At 42.4% G+C, this 21,645-nt stretch overlaps 1 protein-coding gene across 1 annotated transcript in view; it reads right to left on the bottom strand.

Annotated features, from left to right (window-relative positions):
* Positions 1-12,997, bottom strand: part of Etf1 (eukaryotic translation termination factor 1) — a 28,802-nt gene extending 15,805 nt beyond the window's left edge. The window contains exons 1-2 of the mRNA XM_048331561.1: positions 12,816-12,997; positions 12,554-12,657 (exon numbers count right to left, since the gene is read on the bottom strand). Coding sequence (XP_048187518.1) covers positions 12,554-12,639 — 86 coding nt within the window. The 5' untranslated portion in view covers positions 12,640-12,657; positions 12,816-12,997. The remainder of the gene's footprint in view (positions 1-12,553; positions 12,658-12,815) is intronic.
* Positions 12,998-21,645: the final 8,648 nt, after the last annotated feature.

Below are 21,645 nucleotides of genomic sequence, written 5' to 3'. Positions count from 1 at the left end.
ATTTATTCACCTAATGAGTCACAGTTGCAGTACTGTGGAAAGGGAAACATTTATTCGATCACTAAACTGCCAGGATTGAGGCCGCTCTAGAGAAAATGCCAATCAGAGAAAATCCTGAGTTACTCTGGAAGTAGGTATGTGTTTGACCCAACTTTAGGAATCTGAAGCCTTTAGATTTAAGGAAACTTCTGATAAGTACATAACCAAAAGAATAAATGAATGATAGGCAAACAAAATAGGGCACTCCCTAACCTGCCCAAAGGTCAAAGGTCTTACAAAAACTATGCCCAGGGGCCTGTGATCCTAGATATTTTGGTGGCTTTTTGTTCATGGCTGGCACAGCTACACCACTCCAGTTCTTGCTTTTTGCTGATTAATGGGACATAAGAGTTTTAAAGACTTGTCTACCCAGGCAGGTTTTGAATCTTGATCCTCAACTCTCAGCATCTTTAGTGATGTCAATAAGGTTCCCCTCAAACAAAAGGAACTCCTAAAAGCTTAACCAGACTAGTTTGCATACAAATTTCAGTATCTCTGAAGAGCTTTCTAAAAAAGCAAACACAAAATTCAAGGGTAGTGGTTAAGACAATCTCAATTTCCAAAAAGAGTAGATTAGCTCCAAGAAGGGTATAATATAATAAATATGACAAGAAATGCACTCACTACCTCATTATATAATGGTACCCCCTCTGTACATCGTCTTGTCAATAAAATTTACTTTAAAAATAAAAAACAGGATGTTAATTCGAAGCCAGCCCGGGCACAAGTGTCTATGAGATTCTCATCAACTAACTACCATAAAGCAGAAAGTAGAGTCTGGGGGCTCAATTGGTATAGTGCTAGCCTTGAGCACAAAAGCTCAGGAACATTAGTTCAAGCCTCAGGACCAGCCCCCCAAAAGGAAAAAAAACAAACAAACAAAACACCCAATACTGTACAGTCAGAGGCCAGTGACTCATGCCTGGAATACTAGCTACTTAGGAGGCTGAGATCTGTGCCCCAGCAGGGAAGTTTTTAAGACTCATATCTCCTATTAACCACCAAAAAGCTGAAGTAGAGCTGTAACAGTAAGCTGTAGCAAGTGGTAAAGCACTACGCTTGAGCCAAAAAATTAAAAAAAAAAAAAAAAAAAAGCTCAGGGACAGTGCCCAGGTCCCATGTTCAAGCTCCAGGACTGGTACAAAAACAAAATCCCTTAATCACTGTGCCTAAGCTTACTTTTTGCACATTCAAGAAGAGTAATCTCAGATGAAAGCAGAGAGACTAGCATCACTTCATAATGCCCACTTGTAGTAGAGTGCTAGCCTTGAGCAAAAGCTCAGGGAAGTGCCCAGGCCCTGAGTTCAAGCCCCAGGACTGTAAAGAAAAAAAGGGGGAGATGGACCCCCAGATAGTCTACTTGTTGCACACAACTCTATTCTAGTTTGAATGTGCCCCAAACCTATGTGTGGATGCTTAATCTCAAAAGTACTGAGAATAAGAATGAGAAGAGTTTAGGTCACAAGAGGAGAACCTTCAAGAATGCTAAAACAAAAACGGAAAATAAAACCATCAATCTATTGTATTGGTCTTGATGGCCTGTAATCCTAGCACTGTTGGAAGCTAAGGATGGAGGACTAAGAGTTCCAGCCCAGCCTGGGCTATAGTCAAACCAGTATCAGAAAACAAGATGGTGAAGGGAAGAGGTTGTATGGATGGTCCTTCTCTTTTGCCATGTGATCAAGTATTCTTCTCCCAGGCAATGTAGTATCATTCAAGGAATTATCACTCGAATTCTTATTAGATCCACCATCTGACAGTACCTTGATTTTTAAGTTCTAGATTCCCGAACCAGGACAACCAAGTTTGTCTTTACACATTACCCAGTCTGCAGTCTTGTTATATCATTACAGACTGAGTTATCCTACCTATAACAAATACCTTGAGTAACAACTCAGATGCGCAATTTCTACCAGCTAGAATACCCATACTCCATCAAATGCTCTACATCCAGTTTCACTCCTAAATAGAAACACTTCTGATATGGGACCAGGAACATTGTAGAATACAGGCTCTGCAAAAAGCTTTCATTCCAATGTTTAGTAATTAGTTGTGTCTAGGGCATTGACGGTCATGTTTTTCACCCATCCACCTTCCCATCTATTCCAGTCTCACAATGCTCAACTTAGATCTTAGGTAAATCATCTCCACCTGTTGAGAAAGCAGTATTTCATATGGATCACCAACTGAAAAACTAATAGTTCCTGTTCAATTTCTACTCATTTCTGAAACCATCCTTATTTGATTCACTGTAGGTTTTCTACTTTTTTCTTCCAAAATGTATAAAACAAAGTCTAAAAATTTAGGTGATCTTCTTTGACACGGGGTAAATACAGGAATATTTGTCAAATATGACCATGAATAATTATGTATTTAGGATCAGGTCCTATCCTACCTTTTAATGACCATGGGATTTAAGGCAAATTACATAAATCTCTAGGTCTTGGTTTCTACTTATTTGAAAGGTTTTGAAGATACTATAATATATGTCAAGTACAAGCTTGAGTGATAGTGTTCCTCAAATGGCCACTAGATGAAGCTCTAGATCTTTGTCCCTGCTCTTTATCTCCACTATCTCCCCCTCCCCCCCAAACACGGGAGATTACTTTAGGCATGGTTGAAGTCTTATTTGGTAAGTCCAAAGCGTGAAGCAAGAGATTTTAGTAGATCGTAACCCGATGAGATGCAGTCCCCTCTAAATTTGTTAAGAGTGCTGGTGGTTCATACCTGTAATTCTAGATACTCAGGAGGCTGAGATCTGAGGATCGCAATGTGAAGCTAGCCTGGGCAGGAAAGTCCATGAGACTCTCATCTCCAACTAACCACCAAAAAAGCAGTCGGAAGTGGAGCTGTGGCTCAAGTTGGTAGAGTTCTAGCCTTAAGCACAAAAGCTCAGGTACAATGCCTAGGTCCTAGGTTCAAGCTCCAGGACCTGCACACACACAAAAAGTCAAATAGCTGTGGGAATATAAAAGCTTAAGTGAGCTGGACACAGTTGGCTCATGCCTGTAATCCTACCTACTCTGGAGGCTGAGATCTAAGATCACAGTTAAGCCAGCCCAGGCAGGAAAGTCTGTAAGACCCATCTCTTAATCACCATCACCAGAAAACAAAAAGTGGAGCTGTAGCTCAAAATGGCAGAGCACTGGCCTGTAGCAGAAAAACACAAAGACAGTGCCCAGGGACCTGAGTTCAAAGTTCAAGCTTCACTACTGACCAAAAAAAAAGCCCCAACCCCAACCACAAAAAAACCCCATAAAAACAACAAAAAACCCTTAAGTGGCTTTATTCTACATTTGTGGCAGTACTTTTATATACCCAAGGTCACTTTTATCAGTTGCTTCAAAGTGGCTTGATATCTAACTTTTGTTTTCTCTTCCACGAAGTTATCAAAAAACCTGAAACACATTATTTAGACTGTGTGTATGGTTTTGGTGCTGGTAATAGTGCTTGCGTTCAGGGCCTGGGCACCGTCTCTTAGCTTGTTCTGGTCAAGGCTGGCACTCTACCACTTGAGTCACAGCTCCACTTTCTGCTTTTTGCTGGTTAACTGGAGAGTCTCATAGGCCTTCTTCTCTCTAGGTTGGCTTGCAACCTCCAGCCTCAGAACCCAGCAAGTCCAGAGTAGCAAGGATTATAGGCCTGAGCCACTGTACCTGGCCCTATAATTTCTTGGGGGCAAAAACTATTATAGTACATACTGATAACCAAACATGTCAAGAATTAGAAGATAACCTTGACAAAAAATGGACTTCCCTATATATTCTTGTGTGTATGTGTGTGTGAGAGAGAGAGAGAGAGAGAGAGAGAGAGAGAGAGAGAGAGAGAGAGAGACTGAGAGATAGTGAGTGTGTGTATTGGGGCTTGAACTCAGGGCCCTATGCCTTCCCTTCCCTTTTTCACTTAAAGCTGAAGCTCTTCCACTTAAGCTACACCTCCACTTCTGGCTAAAGTTGGTTAACTGGAGACAGTCTCTCAGATTTGTATGCCCAGCCTAGCTTCAAACCGTGATCTTCAGATTTAGCTTCCAGAGCAGCTAGGATTACTGGCACGAACCACTAGCGCCTAGATTAATAAACTGGTAATGGGCACTATATAGTATTAACATCTTATCAAAGGCTATTTTAATTACCTTCTTTGGGGAGAGGGGGTAATCTGGGGCTTGAACTTTGTTCTCATTTAGCTTTTATATGCACTGCTGGCACTCTACTACTTGAGCCACACATACAGTATATATTCTTATTTTTTGTCCTTTGGTGTGAGTTCTAGGGTTTGAACTGTGGGCGCTGACTCCAGCTTTTGTGCTCAAAGCTAGTGCTCTACCACTTGAGCCACAGCACCACTTCCAGCTTTTGCTAAGTATGTGGTGCTGAGGAATTGAACCCAGGGCTTCATGTATAAGAGGTAAACACAACAGGCTGGCTTTGGAGTTTTTGTTGATCATCACCTTAATGCCACCTCATTTCCACTACAGCTACCACGTATGAGAAGATTAGGGGAATTCCGATTGGGACTATTTTTTTTTCTTTTAAGTAAAAAAGCTCATGTAGAATACCCAACTAGGAGGGAAAGTTCTGTTAACTCTTCAAAGGAAATACAGGATTTACCAAAATTGGTTTGAGTGACCTTAGGATCAGAGATACTATCACTACCATTAGCTGGGAGAAATATCAAGATTCAAACAAAAAAACATTAAGCAGTCTCTGCCCTGTACAGCATATAAGTCAAATGTGCTTTTGCTAGCACATTTTTCGGCAGAAAGTTTGCAAAAATATTTTACACTGAAAAACACAATTACTCAGTCATCTAAAAAAAAAAGTTCACCTAGTAGAATCTGGTAGGAAAGCACTTTTCTACAATTATAGGCATCTACTAAAAGAATTTTACAAAACTACCTAGTGGAATATTCCATCAGGAAGAGAGAAGCTGGAAAATTTCTCTAATTTTCTCACAAGAGTGTAATGCCAGGAGATAGCAATCACAACCTGAGTTCGGGACTACCTGTGTCCTACACAGGATTTTATATTTTTTCAAATTAAACAAAAGTCAAAGCTTTCCTATTAATCACTTTTTAAATATACAATTGAGCTTCTAGGGAGGGATTTTGCAGTAAGTTATTCCTTTCATCAGTGGTCATTAAGAACAAACATGCTGTGGGCTGGGAATGTGGCTTGGCTTATTAGAGTGCTTGCCTAACAACATGAATGAAGCCCTGGGTTTGATTCCTCAGCACCACATACATAAGAAAAGCCAGAAGTGGTACTGTGATGCAAGAGACACAGTGCTAACCTTGAGTAAAAAGAAGCCAGGGACAGTGCTCAGGCCCTGAGTCCCAAGCCCCATGACTGGCAACAAACAAACAAACATGTTTCACACCTAAGTTCTTTGTAGGGTAGATGTGCTATGCATGTCTGTTTTCTTCTATCTTTGTGCCTGGGTCTTCACACACCTGCTCCCTCTAGAAAATTACAATTCTCCTTGGACAAAATCCTCCTCTCAGAAAAGAATGGGAGATGAATCTACTTAGCGAAATAAACAAAGAGCCAAGGCAGTTTGCTAATGGGCTCATAAGCTTTAAGTGAAAAAGGAATCTGATATTGCCTTTTAAACAGGCTAGGTTTGGGGTAAACTACTTACTTCCTCTGAACTTCATTTTCTTCATTCATGAAAGGACAATAATATCTTTCCTCACAGTTCAGTTATGAGATGGCAAAAACACATGCTAGCCAGATGAAGCAGATAATTAACGTAAACCCAGCTATTCTGGAGGCAGAAATGCAGAGTATTCAGGTTTGTGGCCAATCCAGTGCAAAAAGAGAAAACAAACTTTAAAACAATACACAAGCCCAGTGTGGTATGATATACCTGTGATCCTAGCTATGCCAGAGGTTACCAGAGGCATGGGTAGGAGGATTTCAGTTTGAGACTGGCCCCAGCAAAAAACTGAGATCCTACCTAAAAAGCAAAGCAAACAATGGGCTAGGGACCCAGGCGCATGCTTATAATCCTAGCTACTCAGGAGGTTAAGATCTGAGGACTGTGGTTCAAAGTTAGCCCAGGCTGGAAAATTTGTGAGACTCTAGCCACCAAAAAGCCAGAAGTGAAGCCCTGGCTCAAGTAGTAGAGCACCAGCCTTGAGAAAAAGAAGCTGGGCACCAGTGGCTCACACCTGTAATCTTAGCATCTCAGCAGGCTGAGATCTGCGGATCTCAGTTTGAAGCCAGTCTAAGCAGGAAATTCCATGAGAGCCTCATCTCCAATAAACTACTACAAAAAGGCCAGAAATGGAGCTGTGATTCAAGTGGCAGAATGCTAATCTTGAGCAAATAGAAGCTCAGGGACAGCTCCCAGGCTCTGAGGACAAGCCTCATACACAAAACATTCAGGGATAGTGCCCAGGTCCTCAAGTCAAGCCCAAGGACTGGCAAAAGGGATGTGTTTCAGGTGGTAGAATGTATACCTCAAAAGTCTAAGACTCTCAGAAAAAAGCCAGAAGTGGTGCTGTAGCTCAGTATGGTGGAGTGCTAGCCTTGAGACAAAAAGCAGCTCAGGGACAGTACCCAGGCCCTGAGTTCAAGGATTGGGGTAAACAAAAAAAGGGCTACGACCCTGAATTCAACCCCTACTACCATCATGGGGTTAAAAAAAAGTATGCTATTTGGCCTCTAAATTAATGATTTTTCTTGATCTCTCTCTCTCAAGTGGAGTTAGACCTGGAAGAAAAAGAAAATAGTACAAAACTTTTCAGTGAAAAGCTAAAAATACTAGAAACATTAATTTGAAGATCAAAACAAATATATTTTCATTAATTTTTGTTTTCTAGTGGTGATACTGGGGCTTGACCTCAGGGGTTTGGAACACTCACTTGGCTTTTTCCACTCACACTGACACTCTACCACTGTAGCCACAACTCCAAGTTTAAACTTTCATTTCTTACTAGTTTACTGTATGGCATTGTCTTAAGCTCTGTCAGGCCAACCTGACCAACAAAGAACACATGTAATTGCTCTGTACTGTTTAACTATCCAGAGTACTATCAACTATCTCAACTTATACAAAGCTTCTGGATCCAGTAGTAGACTGATTTTTTTTTTAATAAAGAATGAATTCTGGGGCTGGGGATATAGCCTAGTGGCAAGAGTGCCTGCCTCGGATACATGAGGCCCTAGGTTCGATTCCCCAGCACCACATATACAGAAAACGGCCAGAAGCGGCGCTGTGGCTCAAGTGGCAGAGGGCTAGCCTTGAGCGGGAAGAAGCCAGGGACAGTGCTCAGGCCCTGAGTCCAAGGCCCAGGACTGGCCAAAAAAAAAAAAAAAAAGAATGAATTCTGGGAGCTAAGGATGTAGCTCAGCAAGTATTCTTTCTGCCCAACATTAGAGAAGTTCTAGCAACCAATTTGATTCACCAACAAACAAACTGCCCAAATAAAACACAATTTTGAGGGGATATAGCTCTGATAGGATAAGTGCTTTGCATGTCCTGGGTTCACTTCCTAAGACTTAATACAAATGAATCAAATCAACACTCATGAAGCTTTATGTTTTTTAGGCCAGTCTGTTAAAACAATACTAATACCTTGGGGGGCGGGGGGTGGTGCGCAAAGTGCTGGGAATTGAACCCAGGACCTCATACATACTAAGCTAGGCAGGAGTAAATTAACATTCTTTAACACTTTTGCCTCAGTATTTGTACAATCTTTTTCCTCCTTTTTGACACTATCTACTACTTCATTAAAGATCCTAATTACATTCTACTTAAATTCCCCTCAGTAAATACTGGGTTACTTTTTGCTTATTATTAACCTGCGGCCAAACACGGCTTATATTATCACTCCAGGGATGTGCAGCAGACAATGTTCTCTGTTGCTTACACACTATTTTCAAAAAGTCTATTGCCTAACTCATAGCAGATGTTTGATGAAGCTTGTTAGATGACTGGTTAATAGTCAAAATGAATTTATAGGCTTACATTTTCAGAGAAAATTTAATCGGAAGGTCACAGATATGGCACAAGGATTGGAGGTGTAGCTAAGTGGTAGAATGCTTGCTTAGCATGGGCTAGGCCCCACGACTGATCACTAGCACTGCACAAATGCAAAGACATGGCAGGAAAAGAACAGAAGAAATATTTTCCTAAAGGAAATGGAAGATCAAATGAAAATGTGAAAGTAGAAGACTACAGTGCTACCTGGGTAAGATGGTGCTCACCTATAGTCCCAGCTAGTCAGGAGGCTGAGGCAGGATTACTTGAGCTTACAAATTCAAAAATCAGCCTGGGCATAAGAGATCTCCTGTCACCAACAAACCGTTAATCCAACAAACTCAGAGAAGATAAAAGGCAAAGAAAAAGTCGATCCACACAGCAGAAGATAAAGCATCAAGGAAGCATTTAAAAAAAACATGGGCCCAATATCCAGGAGTTACCTACAAGTCAAGAACCAGTTAATATATTTTGAATCTTGTAGGAAGAATTGTGAAAAAGACAGTAGGGAAGGCCTAAAGTGTGTTAGGGATAGGATAAAGCTGTTATCAGAGGCACCTTCAACATGCTTTTTGAAGATAGTGCCCCAGTGAGAAAAAGTCTCATACCCCTCATTTTTAACCTGTTGAAAAGGAATCCAAACTTTTTTTGATCTCTTCTCTCCCTCCCTAGGAAAGCAAACTGCTGAAGAATGAAAAGACATCTACAGAACATATTTTAGGAGACGATTCCATTCTGTGATTCATGGAGACTAGGCTAGACTCAGTAGAAACGTCTGCTGTCCAAGCTGTCAGATCCATAGATCCAGCAATGGGAAAGTAAATCTTTCCTTCCTGCTCTTCAACCCCGATTTAAGATCATTTGACTCTGCTACAAAGCTGACCATTTCAAGGGATGGGAATGTGGCTTAGAGGTAGAGTGCTTGCCTAGCATGCATGAAACCCTGGGTTCCCTTCCTCAGTGCCACATAAACAGAAAAAACCAGAAGCAGTACTGTGGCTCAAGTGGTCGAGTGTTAGCCTTGAGCAAAAGAAGTTCAGGGACAGTGTCCAGGCCCGAAGTTCCAGCACCAGGACTGGCAAAAAAAAAAAAAAAAAAAAAAAAGCTAACCATTTCAGGTTTTTCACAACTAAACACCTTCCTAGCATAGGGGATTACAAGGTATTACTTCACGGATTTTCTCCTTTTGTGTACTAGGGATTATAAGCCAAACACATACATATAACTCCAGCCCTTCAAAAATAAAGGAAAAATAAAAGTACCCGAAAGTCACTAGTTTGAGATTTCTTTTTAAAAATAACAAGCTAGGTGATGATCAGTGACTTTTCATTTAGGGAAGATAGTCAAACACATTTATCACACTTTTACTCAAAGTATGTATAAAATGAATTTACATATAAAATATACAAAGTTCCCTAATGAAGGCAGACTTCCTGACACAACCAAAGTTTTCTGATAACATTTACTATTGTCCTTGGTTAAAACAAACTATAGTTATTTTAATATCTGAAAACTAAAAGCTTCCCTATACTATTTCTTGGGCCACCAAGTCTTGCTTACTCAGAAGGGAAAAATATTCCCACCTACCTTTCCTGTAACATATGTTTATCTGCTTAATTCTTTATTTGAAACCAACCACGATTCAACTCACAGTCCTAATTCCAGTTTTGGCTAGGTACACCCAACTGTGGGAAATATACCATGAGCAATCATAAATAGAAACAAACTATCATCAACTTTAACTGAAGCTGATGCATAGTAAAAGAACTGGTTACTTTACTAACATTAAACAACACTTAAGTGAAACCAAACTAGGTACACTTTACCCAATTAGAAAATTAACATATGGGCTCAATGACTAGATTCTGTTACATTTTTGCTATGTGATTCATTTTGGATGGTGGGTTACCTAACCTCATAGACTCAGCTCAGTTGCCTCATCTACCAAATAGTGGAATATTTACCACTGTGAAGATCGACACTTCGAATAATCTGTAATACATTTTTTTGAGCTACCTCCTTCTGTTCAAATATATTTTATGAGTCAATTTTAAAGGTAGTTTTTACATTTGAGCTATATATTAAAAAATACTTTAAATTTCAAAATCATCCTTATTCTAGGAAACACTAAAATGTATTAGTAAAAACAAACCAATTAGTTGGGTGCTTGTTGCTCACACTTGTAACCCTAGCTCCTCAGGAGGCTGAGATCTGAGGATGGTGATTAAAGCCAGCCCAGGTAGGAAAGTCTATGAGGCTCTCATCCCCAATTAATAACAGCAAAAAGCTGTAAGTGGAGCTCAGGTTCATGAGCTAGAGTATTAGCCTTGAGTAAAAAAGCTCAGGGACAGCACCCAGGCCCTGAGTTCATGCCCAGAATTCTACACTGCTAGTATAAGTACCTTTTTAATTTACAAAACTATTGTTACTCATTTTTTCACTATCCCTGACTCAGTTTCTCTCCCAAATTACACAATACACTCCCAAACATAGATTCACTTTGCCATTCCGTTTGTCTTTAAAACCCATCATACAACTTAGCAATGAAAATAAAATTCTTGTATCTTCTAAAAGAAATTTGCATACACCAGAAAATGTCTCCACACGTAAAATAAACTTTTGACCATTTGGTCAATACTAGAGATGGCCAAGATTTTAAAATTTCATGGGCTCAAGACACAAATTCTAACTAAAAGCAAAGTAGGACACGATTACTAACCACACTGTTTGGAGAAAGAGTCCTTAGCTATTTTAGATAGGAAGTTAATCCTCTTTAAAATGCTCAAATGATCACTTGGAAGGCAGGCTGTCCTAAAAACTTTATTAGGAAAAATATACTTATTGGTGTTATCTTCAATGTTACTTTAGACAACAGGCAAACTACAGCGACAAATTTGTGTTTTAAGCTGCTTCAAGAGTATGTAATAAATGCAAAATCGCATATCCCAGGAGGAAAAGAGCACCTAGCTAATTCTTGGCACCATCAAGGCTCATGACCTATATATGATTTCTCCATAGCATTTTCACATATGGGAAGTTTTCACTATCATGTGGCACAAGTTCTCATAAGATTTATAAACAAGTCTGTATTTTAAATCCAACGAAAAACCTAAGGAATAAAAATTAAGGTGCACCCTTCATATTTTTTTTCCAGTACACAAAAGGAGTGAACAAAGGGATCAAGACACTAAACAAGGGCAAATTTTTGGAAGCCCAATCCCTAACAGAATCTTTGCTAATTTATTAGTAACAAAACACAATGGCAAGACTACTTTAACCGTGTACCTTCGGCAAAATGAAGCACAACCCACTTCATAAAAGTAACAAGGAGCTTAGACAGGTGTTCATACTATCACTACAATCCACCTGTCAATGACAACCTTATGGTGAAAACCAAAATGCCTCATTTTTGTGTTGAAATTAACTTTCCGTAAGGTCTAATGGCAGTTAAGATCACTCAGATATACAGATATGTATTGTTCCACTTTGGTGACCACTTCTGGCATGTAAAAAGTTTCTCTAAATGGGTAAGAAACAAACCGAGGAAACAGGAATACCTATGGCACACCTTTCTAAAATGAGCACCATAAAGAAAAATAGCACACACAGCCATTGTAAAATTAGCTTATCCTTACCAGAATGGACACACCTACAGTTTCCTCATCAAAGCTTACCAAAAGATTGGGAGCATACTTAATTTAGTTCTATGAACAAGTATTAGTACACCAGGCACCTCCACAATATCCCAAGAAGCTCCACAGAGACGCTAACAGGACCCTCTATTCTGGTTCATTAGGTGGATTTCTCTTGGATACATACATACAACTAAGTCAACTAAAATCAATCAGCGCCGCCCCCCCCCGCCCCCCGCCCCGCACACGTTGGCATTTTCAGTTTATAGGCGGGTCCTGGAACAGCTAAAACCAGGAAGCTCTGGGGTAATTAGAGGGCTCAGAGGAAGTCATCTTGGGAGAAGTAAAAGACGCAGAGCAATGAGGGGTCACCAGGAGGAGGATGTCACCTTTCCTTCCCATCCCTTCCAAACTTCACTCACGGGGGACTTAAGAGAAGTCCAGGAGGGGGGAGGCCATTTTAATGAGGCTTGGCTGAGGAAGGTGCAGGGAGGGGAAGGGAGGAAATCAGGGAAGGAAGGACATTCGCGAAGGAAAGCCGACTACTGTCTTCCAAAAGCACCCGAGTCGGTGGCAGTACCAAGGTCCAGAAGAGCGAGGAGCTGGACTTAAAGACCCGAGGGAAGTACAAAAGTAGCGACGGCTTTTCAATCACGAAGGGTGCCGGGTAGACTGAACCTTGGAAGAGCGGGCCCCACACCCCCAAAGAGGTGTAAGGAGCCCTGTTCTGGCCCGCCGTACCGACTCTCGCCCTCAATTCAGAAACTACTACCCAGTAGTCCAGAAGGCGGGAGTTGGCCACTGCCTGGTTCTCCCAATCCCGCCATGCGGCGCGGGGGCGGCCATCCTGAGGGGTCCGGAATCCAAGAGGGCACAGGGGGGCCGGACGCGGCGCTCACCCGCGGGCCGCCTCCAAGCTCTTAATGAGCTTCTTGATCTTCCAAATTTCCACGTTCCTGTCGGCAGCACTGGGGTCGTCCGCCATCTTCTCGCCTCCTCCTCCCTAGAGCGGCCCGGCGGGGCCCGGAGACACCAAGACCACAGAGTTAGCGCCGCCGCTGGGGCAGAGCGGCCCCTTCCAAGCCACCCCCGAGAGGCCCTCCTTTCCTGCCCAAAGCGGCCGGCCGCCTAGGCTGCCGGCCTCCCCTTGTCCTGCCTCACCTAAGGGCCCAGTCCTGGGCGGCAGCGGCTGCTTCTCCCCGGCGGCGGCTCCGCGGCGGCGGCGGCGGCGGCGGCGGCTCTGACGTAGGACACCGGCTCCCTCTCTCCAGGCAGCTGCATGTGTTGCAATCCGCTCACATGGGGCCTGTGATCTCACTTCCTCAGCAAGGGGCGGAGTGGAAGGCGGCGGGCGGAAGGGAGTGGGCCGGCGCGGAGGAAGAGAAGCGCTGCGCGCGCCGCGACTTGCCATTGGTCCTCTGCGCCGCGGTCTACAACGGGCCCGCTGATTGGCCGCAGCTGGGGCCGCGCTGCCTTGTGAGGTAGAGCTCGGGGGGCGGGAAATTCCGCTTTCCTTCCGTCCCGGCGAGCCGAAAGGAGGAAGCGGGCGGAAGCCGGTAGCTCTCGCGAGGATTGGCTTGAGTTCCGCCGGGCCCTAATGGGGGTGGTTCTTAAAGGGCGAGGCGCGGGGGTCGTATTTTCCGTTTCTCGTCCGTGAACAGGGTGGCCGTCTGGAGGCTTGGCCGTGCCAGGACTGGACGTTCCAGCCCCGAGGCGCGCGATGGCCGTCGCTGGCGAAGCCTCAAGGAAGCGCGTCGCGCGGGGCGGGCGACTTGTTTGCTGACGAAGCGCTGGGGCCCGTGAGCGTCACGGCGTGACGGACTCGCGTCCGGAGTCCCGGCCAGTGGGTCGGGGTGGAGGAGGCTCCGCCGGGCCAGGCCCGGGGGCCCTCGCCCGCGGGGGCCGTGGAGCCTCCGCCGGGCCAGGCCCGGGGTCCTCACCCGCGGGGGCCCCTGGAGAAAGGTTTCCGGTAGTTCTGGCGCCCCTGTGGATTCGCTGTGGACTTGGAACTTTCTGGGGTCTAGGAAGGAAGGGGCTGCCTGAGGGTGGAGCCCTGGGCGTGTTTGAACACCTGTGTGGTTTGGTCTGAGCTCTGTAGCGCGAAGGTGGGGAAGGTGCTCGCTAAAACATTGCCTTTTCGAATTAAGACTTACCTCTGGCTTTGCTTCTCTTCCCCTCGGTTAGGTTCCTTCGCATGGCTGAGGTCCAGATTGGGTTAGGTGCTGTTTTCCTGGGGACTCGGGGGGGTGGGGGTGGGTGAACCACACAGGTAAAAAAGTGCGCACTCCAAGCTTCCTGTCTCAGTTGGGTTTACAACCATTTGTGATTTTTAAAAAATGCTTTTGTTAAAGAATGTACAAGTAATTAACTGTTCTTAGAGAGTGTGCTTAGAGGGTCCCAATTCAAGTGAGGCCTAAAGGGATGCATACGAGTTTGTCAGGAGGTATGGAGGTAAGCGTCGCACATTGCAGGAACTACAAGAAAGCCGGAGTGGAGGAGCAAAGACAGGAGTGGAGGGGAGATGAGGTGGAGTCCTCTGAAGCCAGGTTTGACATTTTTAAAAACAGTCCTGCTTGGGTTGTTGGGCAGAAGGGGAAGTAATAACGTATAAAGGTTAGACCTGGATAATGGATATATATGACAAGAATTGCTTCCAAATTATCAGACTAGTATTACTATTACCAAGTTAGGAAATATGAAGAACAGGTGTTGTGGGTAGTCATTGAGAATTTCATCTTTGGCTCTTAAGTTTGAAGTAATAGGGAGTAAGAGTGCTTATTCTCTCAAGGTGCTGGCTTCAGTTTCTACCACCACCGTTTGAGATTGCTTATGAAACATGTGAGTAGTTCTGTCAATCATATAATTGGATTTTGGATACACTTTGCATGTTTTCTCAACTTTGCCTACATTTTGGAGTTTTCATAAATGGGAAAACTTAAAAAAAAAGAATGTGAAAAGACCTTGCTCAATCACCAAGTTTTTGGCTTTTTGACTCTTTCAAACTTATATTCTATGTCTCCATAGGGTGGAGACAGAGACCAATACAGGAAGTCTTCTCTTCCCCCAAATGCAAGATCTTTTCACATTTCTTTTTTTTTCTTTTTAGTTTTCTATTAGTATTCTATTTCGTATTTTTTTTTTTGCCAGTCCTGGGCCTTAGGCTCAGGGCCTGAGCACTGTCCCTGGCTTTTTGCTCAAGGCTAGCACTCTGCCACTTGAACTGCAGCGCTACTTCTGGCCATTTTCTGTATATGTGGTGCTAGGGAATCTAACCGAAGGCTTCATGTATACAAGGCAAGCGCTCTTGCCACTAGGCCATATCCCCAGCCCCTATTTCGTAATTTTAAAAGCGTGTGTTTACTCAAAATATTGTGCTGCTGTATTCTGTCATGAGCCCTGCTTGCTTACTGGGAGAATACTGTGTCCCACAGTATTTTTATTATTTTTTCTCTACTTAATATCTCCTGAACCACTCCTTACTGTCTACTATTTCTATATTAGGTTGCCTTGCTCTGCCTTTCTTGCTTATTGTGTTTATGTTTATAGTGTTACTCAGTTCTATTTTTTTTTTTTTTTTGGGCCAGTCCTGGGGCTTGGACTCAGGGCCTGAGCACTGTCCCTGGCTTCTTTTTGCTCAAGGCTAGCACTCTGCCACTTGAGCCACAGCGCCACTTCTGGACATTTTCTGTATATGTGGTGCTGGGGAATTGAACCCAGGGCCTCATGTATAGGAGGCGAGCACTCTTGCCACTAGGCCATATCCCCAGCCCTGTTACTCAGTTCTAAACACTATGTGCATAGAATTAGAGTTCTAACATTATCTGCCTACCTGGGATTAGCATCACAAGTTAAGGGCTCAGTCTTGCAAGAACTGTCTCCACTTCAGGTGCCCAACACAAGTTTCAGGTTGTAACCTGTGCTTTTAATTAGACCTTAACGAAATCGTGTTTCTTGGGTTTGATAATTTGCTAGAGGGGCTCATAGAATTCAGGGAAACACTTATGTTTACCCAGCCATTGTAAAGCATACTATAAAAGAAGGACTAGTCCATGAAGAGGTGGAAAATGGAACAAGCTCAGGAGCACAAGAGCTTCTTTCTGTTACAGTATATACAGTATGTTTTCTAGATCTTATGACTTTTTTGTATGAGAGTGCTGTCAGGTGAGATCGCTGTTTCTCAACTTTGGATTTTTGAAGCTTTTTTTCTTCTTTTTTTAAAAAGAATATTACACATCCAGGCCACTTAACTGTAGCTGCAAAAGTTTGTTTGGGTAGCTACTGCAAATCTACTATGGTCATCCCTCCTTATACTACTGTTTCCTTATTGCAGTTTCACTGTATCACTGTTTTTTGTTTTTGTTTTGCTTAAAACAACAAAAACCCTAAGTAGTGATTCCTCATGTACAGCAGGAGCTACATTCCTGAGACCCCGCGATAGGTGAAAATTTGTGAAGTAGCAATAAGTGACCTGCCATATAGTGAGGGACAAATGTGTAATGCCACTACTTTGTGGATTTTCACCTATCAGGGTCTCTGGAAAATAGCTCCCTATAAGAGGGATCCCTGTATCTCTGCATGTAAATTAGAAATGCAGTACATTAAAGGCAAAGGCAGGGATAGATTTCTAGACAAAGGAATTTGGGATAAACAGAACAGAACTTCAAGCAAGCAAAGGCTTTTTAAATGCGGCCATGCCTATTCAGTGTTGAGGAGGAAACTTCTATGATGTAAGGGTGATTTTGTATTTTCAAACTGCTTCAGGGTGAGAATAGAATATATAACCTCTAAGCAGTGATTCTTGGAAAAAAAATGAAGGAATTGTTATTGATCTCAAAACTTCCTCCTCCTGTCTTAGTTTAGATAATATCGAAATGTAGGTGACATTCCTAGTTAATGAATGGGGAGAGAGAAGAAAGAAAAAGGATGGTTTATCACAAATTTTGAAGTTGAAAGCACAAATACCAACTTGAGAACTTAGTGCTGGTAGGTACAGAATTAGATAAGTGGTTTCTGAAGAAGGTGAAGACCATTGTATGAGTAGCCAAGATGAGGAAAGCAGTGAAAGTTAATATTAGGTGGTAATTTTGGTTGTTTTGAAAGTCAGTATGGTTGTTACAGGACACTGATTTCTACAATTACCCAGCCTTGGGGTTGAGTTTTGGCTTTTTTCTTTTTGGCCAGTCCTGGCCCTTGAACTCAGGGCCTGAGCACTGTCCCTGGCTTTTTTGCTCAAGGCTAGGACTTTGCCACTTGAGCCACAGTACTGCTTCTGACCATTTTCTATATGTGTGGTGCTGAGGAATCAAACCTAGGGCTTCATGCATGCAGGACAAGCACTCTTGCCACTAGGCCATATTCCCAGCCCATGGCCTCTTTTTTTAACTTGGAAAAACCATTTCAAAATTCTTTGTTTTGTTTTTTATCTGTAAAATACTGCTTATTTTAAGGGATGGTAATTGGATTAATGATACACTAAGTGCCTAATACTACTTTTTGTAAGTATATGTCACTATGTTAGTGTCCTTAATTTTTTGTTTTAAAACTTCTTTGAATGCTTGAGAGCTAACCCAGGGCTTGTGCATTCTAAGTACACATGATCATTGAACTATGTCCCTAATAATTGGTTCTTTCCCCTTCCACTATTATTTGTACTAATGTGTTGACAAATTGTAGTACTGCGTACTATATCATTCTCTAGCAGAAATTAGAGACTAGGATGGAACAAATCTAAAGTACAATTCTTAGGAATTTGTTTCTCAGTGTAGGGATGGAGTCAGTAAAATAGTAGGGGTATTTTCTTCTGTTTAAGTCATTGATATGAAATAATTATTAAAAACTTGAGCTTCTTAGAAGTGGTGTTTTAAAGTATTGTATAGTTATTTACTGTTATATATTTATTTGGTTTGTCTCAGATTCCTGAGATAGCTCCTAAACTGTTGGAATTTTAACTGGAGTGTCTTTGGCTATTTGTAATGAGCCTTTTCTATTTACTCCTTAGTTTGTGTTAGTGAGGTTGGGGATTTTGGGTGGGAGTACTTAGAAGCCTCTGAAAGGAGTTGATCACAAATAAAGACTTGTAGTTAGAGAGTTGGAACTTTCAACCTATCCAGTGACCTCTGGGAATATGGGGAAGGTGTTAGAGATTAAGATAACACTAAATTCTATAAAAACTCGTGAAAAACATGGTTTGCTGAACTTCTGAATTTTAATGTATTCATGTGCAAGTAGCATGAAATACCCTAACTATACTGTATGTGTGAAACTGTACTGTATGGTGTGAAAAGAATTGGAGAATTACCCAATATGGGGGAAAAAAACAAAACCCCATCATTACAGAAGTGTTCTGTGTTGAGAGTGTAGAAAAGTGGAATAGTGGTGCACACCTGAATTCCTAGCCTCTCCTGAGGCTGAGGCAGGAGGATCACTTAAGACTGAGACTAGCCTGGACCACCTTTTATACCATTAAACCAAACTAACAGGCCACTGAGGTCTTGTTAAAAAGACACCAGCCAGTAGGAAAAGATTGCCATAGGGCTGGGAATGTGGCTTAGCGGTAGAGTGCCTTGCATGCATGAAGCCCTGGGTTCGATTCCTTAGCACCACATACACAGAAAAAGCTGGAAGTGGCGCTGTGGCTCAAGTGGTAGTGTTAGCCTTGAGCAAAAAGATGCCAGAGACGGTGCTCAGGCTCTTGAGTCCAAGCCCCAGGACTAGCAAAAACAGATTGCCATAGACTGGGTGTGGCAGTCGTGGTAGTATAGGCCTGAAATCTCAGTTACCTGGGAGCTGGAGGCAGGAGAATACTTGAGGCCTGCTCAGGCACAGGTGAGATCCTGTTTCAAAAGCAAAATAAAGTCCTGGGAGTTGATATCAAATGGTAGAACCTTTGACTAGTGAGAAGTCGGGGACAAGACTCAAGTGGCACTTGCCTGGCATGCTTGAGGCTGTGGATTCAATCCTAGGACCTCACAAGTAAACAATTGAAGAGACTCATGTTAGTCATGTGCTTAGCGTGCACATCAATAAGGTTGGAGCACCTGCCTAACAAGTGCAAGGCTCCAAATATTTGTACTGCCAAAATAAATACCAATAATGGATTGGAACCCCAAAATGCAAATTTATGAGTTCACAAACCCAAGACATCTCATTTCCTCACCTTTGATTAATACTATAGGTCTAGAGAATGAATCAGTGATGGAGCACTTGCCTACTCTGTGTGAGGACCTGGGTTCAATACTAGCACTGCCCTCTTCCAAAAGGAAAAGAACCGAGCATATTTAACTAGTTAGTCCTTCCTATGGAAACTATCATCAGAAAAGCTTAGTACTTCTTAGGAAGTGTCCAAAAATAACAAGAAGTATAAAATAAGGAAATTTTGCCCATATGGAGGTTTTCCTAAAGCATGAAGATAAAATGAAATAATATACACTTAATTAAGTTGTATGAGTGATCATCAGTACCTGTTAATATTGATAAAAGACCAAAGCATAATTATGCACCTTTTGATAGTTATATAACAAAACAAACAAAAACTACCCAAAAAACTTGTCAGAATCAGCAGGAATGGAGAAATACATTAAATAACATTACATGGATGTAATCTGTAAAAGAGATGCTACAGAACCAGTGGTTGTTTCTTTTTTTATATAATTTATTTATTAAAAAATTTTTGAGCAGGTGTTGTGCAAAAGGGGTACAGTTACATAGTAGGGCAGTGTGTACATTTCTTGTGATATCTTACACCCTGTTTTTCTTTCCCTTCCCTAGGTCAGGTAGACATATATACAATACACAGTGTACCAAGAACATATACAGTAGCCACATGGCCTACGCCAAAGAAAATTTGCCTAGGGCTTTAAATGTAATGTCGACAGTAGACAATATGTCAACAGTAGTCTTATATGAACGTACATACATAGCTTTTGAGCTATTGTGATCCACCGAGAGGTCTATTTTTTACCTTTGTGTTGAGTAGTGTTGGGTCGCTGACCCAAACCTGTGGGAAATACCATTTGACAAGAAGTTTTTGGTTTCACAGACCTGGTCCCTACTGTCTCCCCCTCCCCCCTCCTTAACAGTCATATATCAAGGAGATCATGCCCCTTTGTTTTCTGTGTTCTAGGCTTGTCTTGCTCAACATTATTTGTTCACGTTCTGACCATTTCCCTGCGAATACCAATATTTCACCATTTCTAATCGCTATGTAGTATTCCATGTGTATAGGTATCTAAAGGGTTTCTTTTTTTGGTTAGGTTTTTTTTTTTTTTTTTACTGTATTTTTTTGTGTTTTCCTTTTTGGTACTGGGGATCGAACCCAGGATGTTGCACTTGGTAGGCATGCACTTTGCCACTGAGCTACATCCCAGCCCCTGTGGTTCAGTTTCTTGAACAGATACATGCAAAGGTGAAAAAAAGGCCAAGTACTCTTACAGATGAAAGTAAACTTGGGGGTGGGGAATGTGGCTTAGTGGTAGAGTGCTTGCCTAGCACACACGAAGCCCTGGGTTCGATTCCTCAGCATCACATAAAAAGACAGAAGTAGTGCTGTGGGTCAAGTGGTCAAGTGCTATCCTTGAGCAAAAGAAGCTCAGGGTCATTACCCAGGCCTTGAGTTCAAGCCCTGGGACTGCCCCCCCCCCCAAAAAAAAAGCATAGAATAATCTTGGGCCAGATGTAATGGTTTGTCTGTAATTCTAGCAACTTGGGAAGCTGAAGGAAGATAAATTCAAGGCCAGCTTGTCTCAAAAAAAAGTGGCAGGAGGAGGGAAGGGTGGGAAAGAGAGCTGGGAGATGTCACTCAGTGGTAGTGTGTTACCACATTTTAGAGCCTTGAATTTGATCCTGGTATATTAAAGGATAAAAATGGAATTGGGGAGCTTGGGTCCAGTGGTTCATGCCTGTAATCCTGAGGAGGCTGAGATCTGAGGATCCTGCTTCAAAGCCGAGTCTGAAAAGGAAAGTGTGAGACTATCGCCAGTTAACCAGCAAAAGCCAGCAGTGGCGCTCTGGCTCAAGTGGTAGAGCCACCAGCCTTAAGTGTAGAAGCCAAGAAGAGACCTTCAAGCTTTAGTACTGAAGCGGGAAAAATGGAGTAGAGAAAGGAAAATTAGAAGGCACTTTAGGGATCTGATGGAGCTCTTTTTACTGTTAAAGGGGAGACTTCAAAACTGGGAGAGGGAAGGGGTGACATCCAAAAAGAAATGTACTCTTTACTGATTTATGTAATCCCTTTGTACATCACCTTTATAATAATAAAGGAAAAAAACTAGATAAAAGGGAGACTTCAGAGTACTTTGCTCTCTACAGTGTGTATGTGTATGATCCAGTGAGGTAAGGGCCCAAATAGAAACTGGAAATTACTGGCTTGATTTCAGCTGATGCTCATCTGTCATTGAATCTTAGACTCGCACCATTGTTCTTTGATATTTGTTTATATAATTGTGAGCCAGTTCCTTACACCAAATCTGACTGAATGTATGTCTTGTGTTTCTGGAAAATTCTAACCAACTTTCAAGACTGGCCAGGCAGCAGTGGCTCATGCTTGTAATCCTAGCTACTCAGTAGTCTCAGATCTGAGGATTGTAATTTGAAGCCAGTCTAGGCAGAAAAGTGTGAAACTCATCTCCAATCAACCAGCAAAATACTGGAAGTACAGGTGTGGCTCACATGGTAGAATACCAACCAGAAGGGGAAAAAGCCAAGCAAGAGCTGTTGCAAAGCCTGGAGGAGTTCAAGCCCCAGTACCAGAAACAACCCTGTAACCCTACCTGCCTATACCCCCGCCCCCCTCAAAAAAAAAAAAAAAAAAAAAGGTCAGGGACAGTGCTCAGGCCCTGAGTCCAAGCCCCAGGACTGGCCAAAAAAAAGCTACAAGACAGACAGTAGATATAGCTACCGTTTCCCCCCCTCCCCTCTACATAAGCAGTTCTTCCCTTCTCATCCTGGTTCACAAGAATGAATGAATATTGACTAAGCCAGTAACTCTTAATTG

Source organism: Perognathus longimembris, chromosome 22 (assembly GCF_023159225.1).
Source record: "Perognathus longimembris pacificus isolate PPM17 chromosome 22, ASM2315922v1, whole genome shotgun sequence".
Taxonomy (NCBI): Eukaryota; Metazoa; Chordata; class Mammalia; order Rodentia; family Heteromyidae; genus Perognathus; species Perognathus longimembris.
The sequence above is the reverse complement of the archived record's forward strand: the minus strand, read 5'-3'. Positions and strand labels throughout refer to the sequence as shown.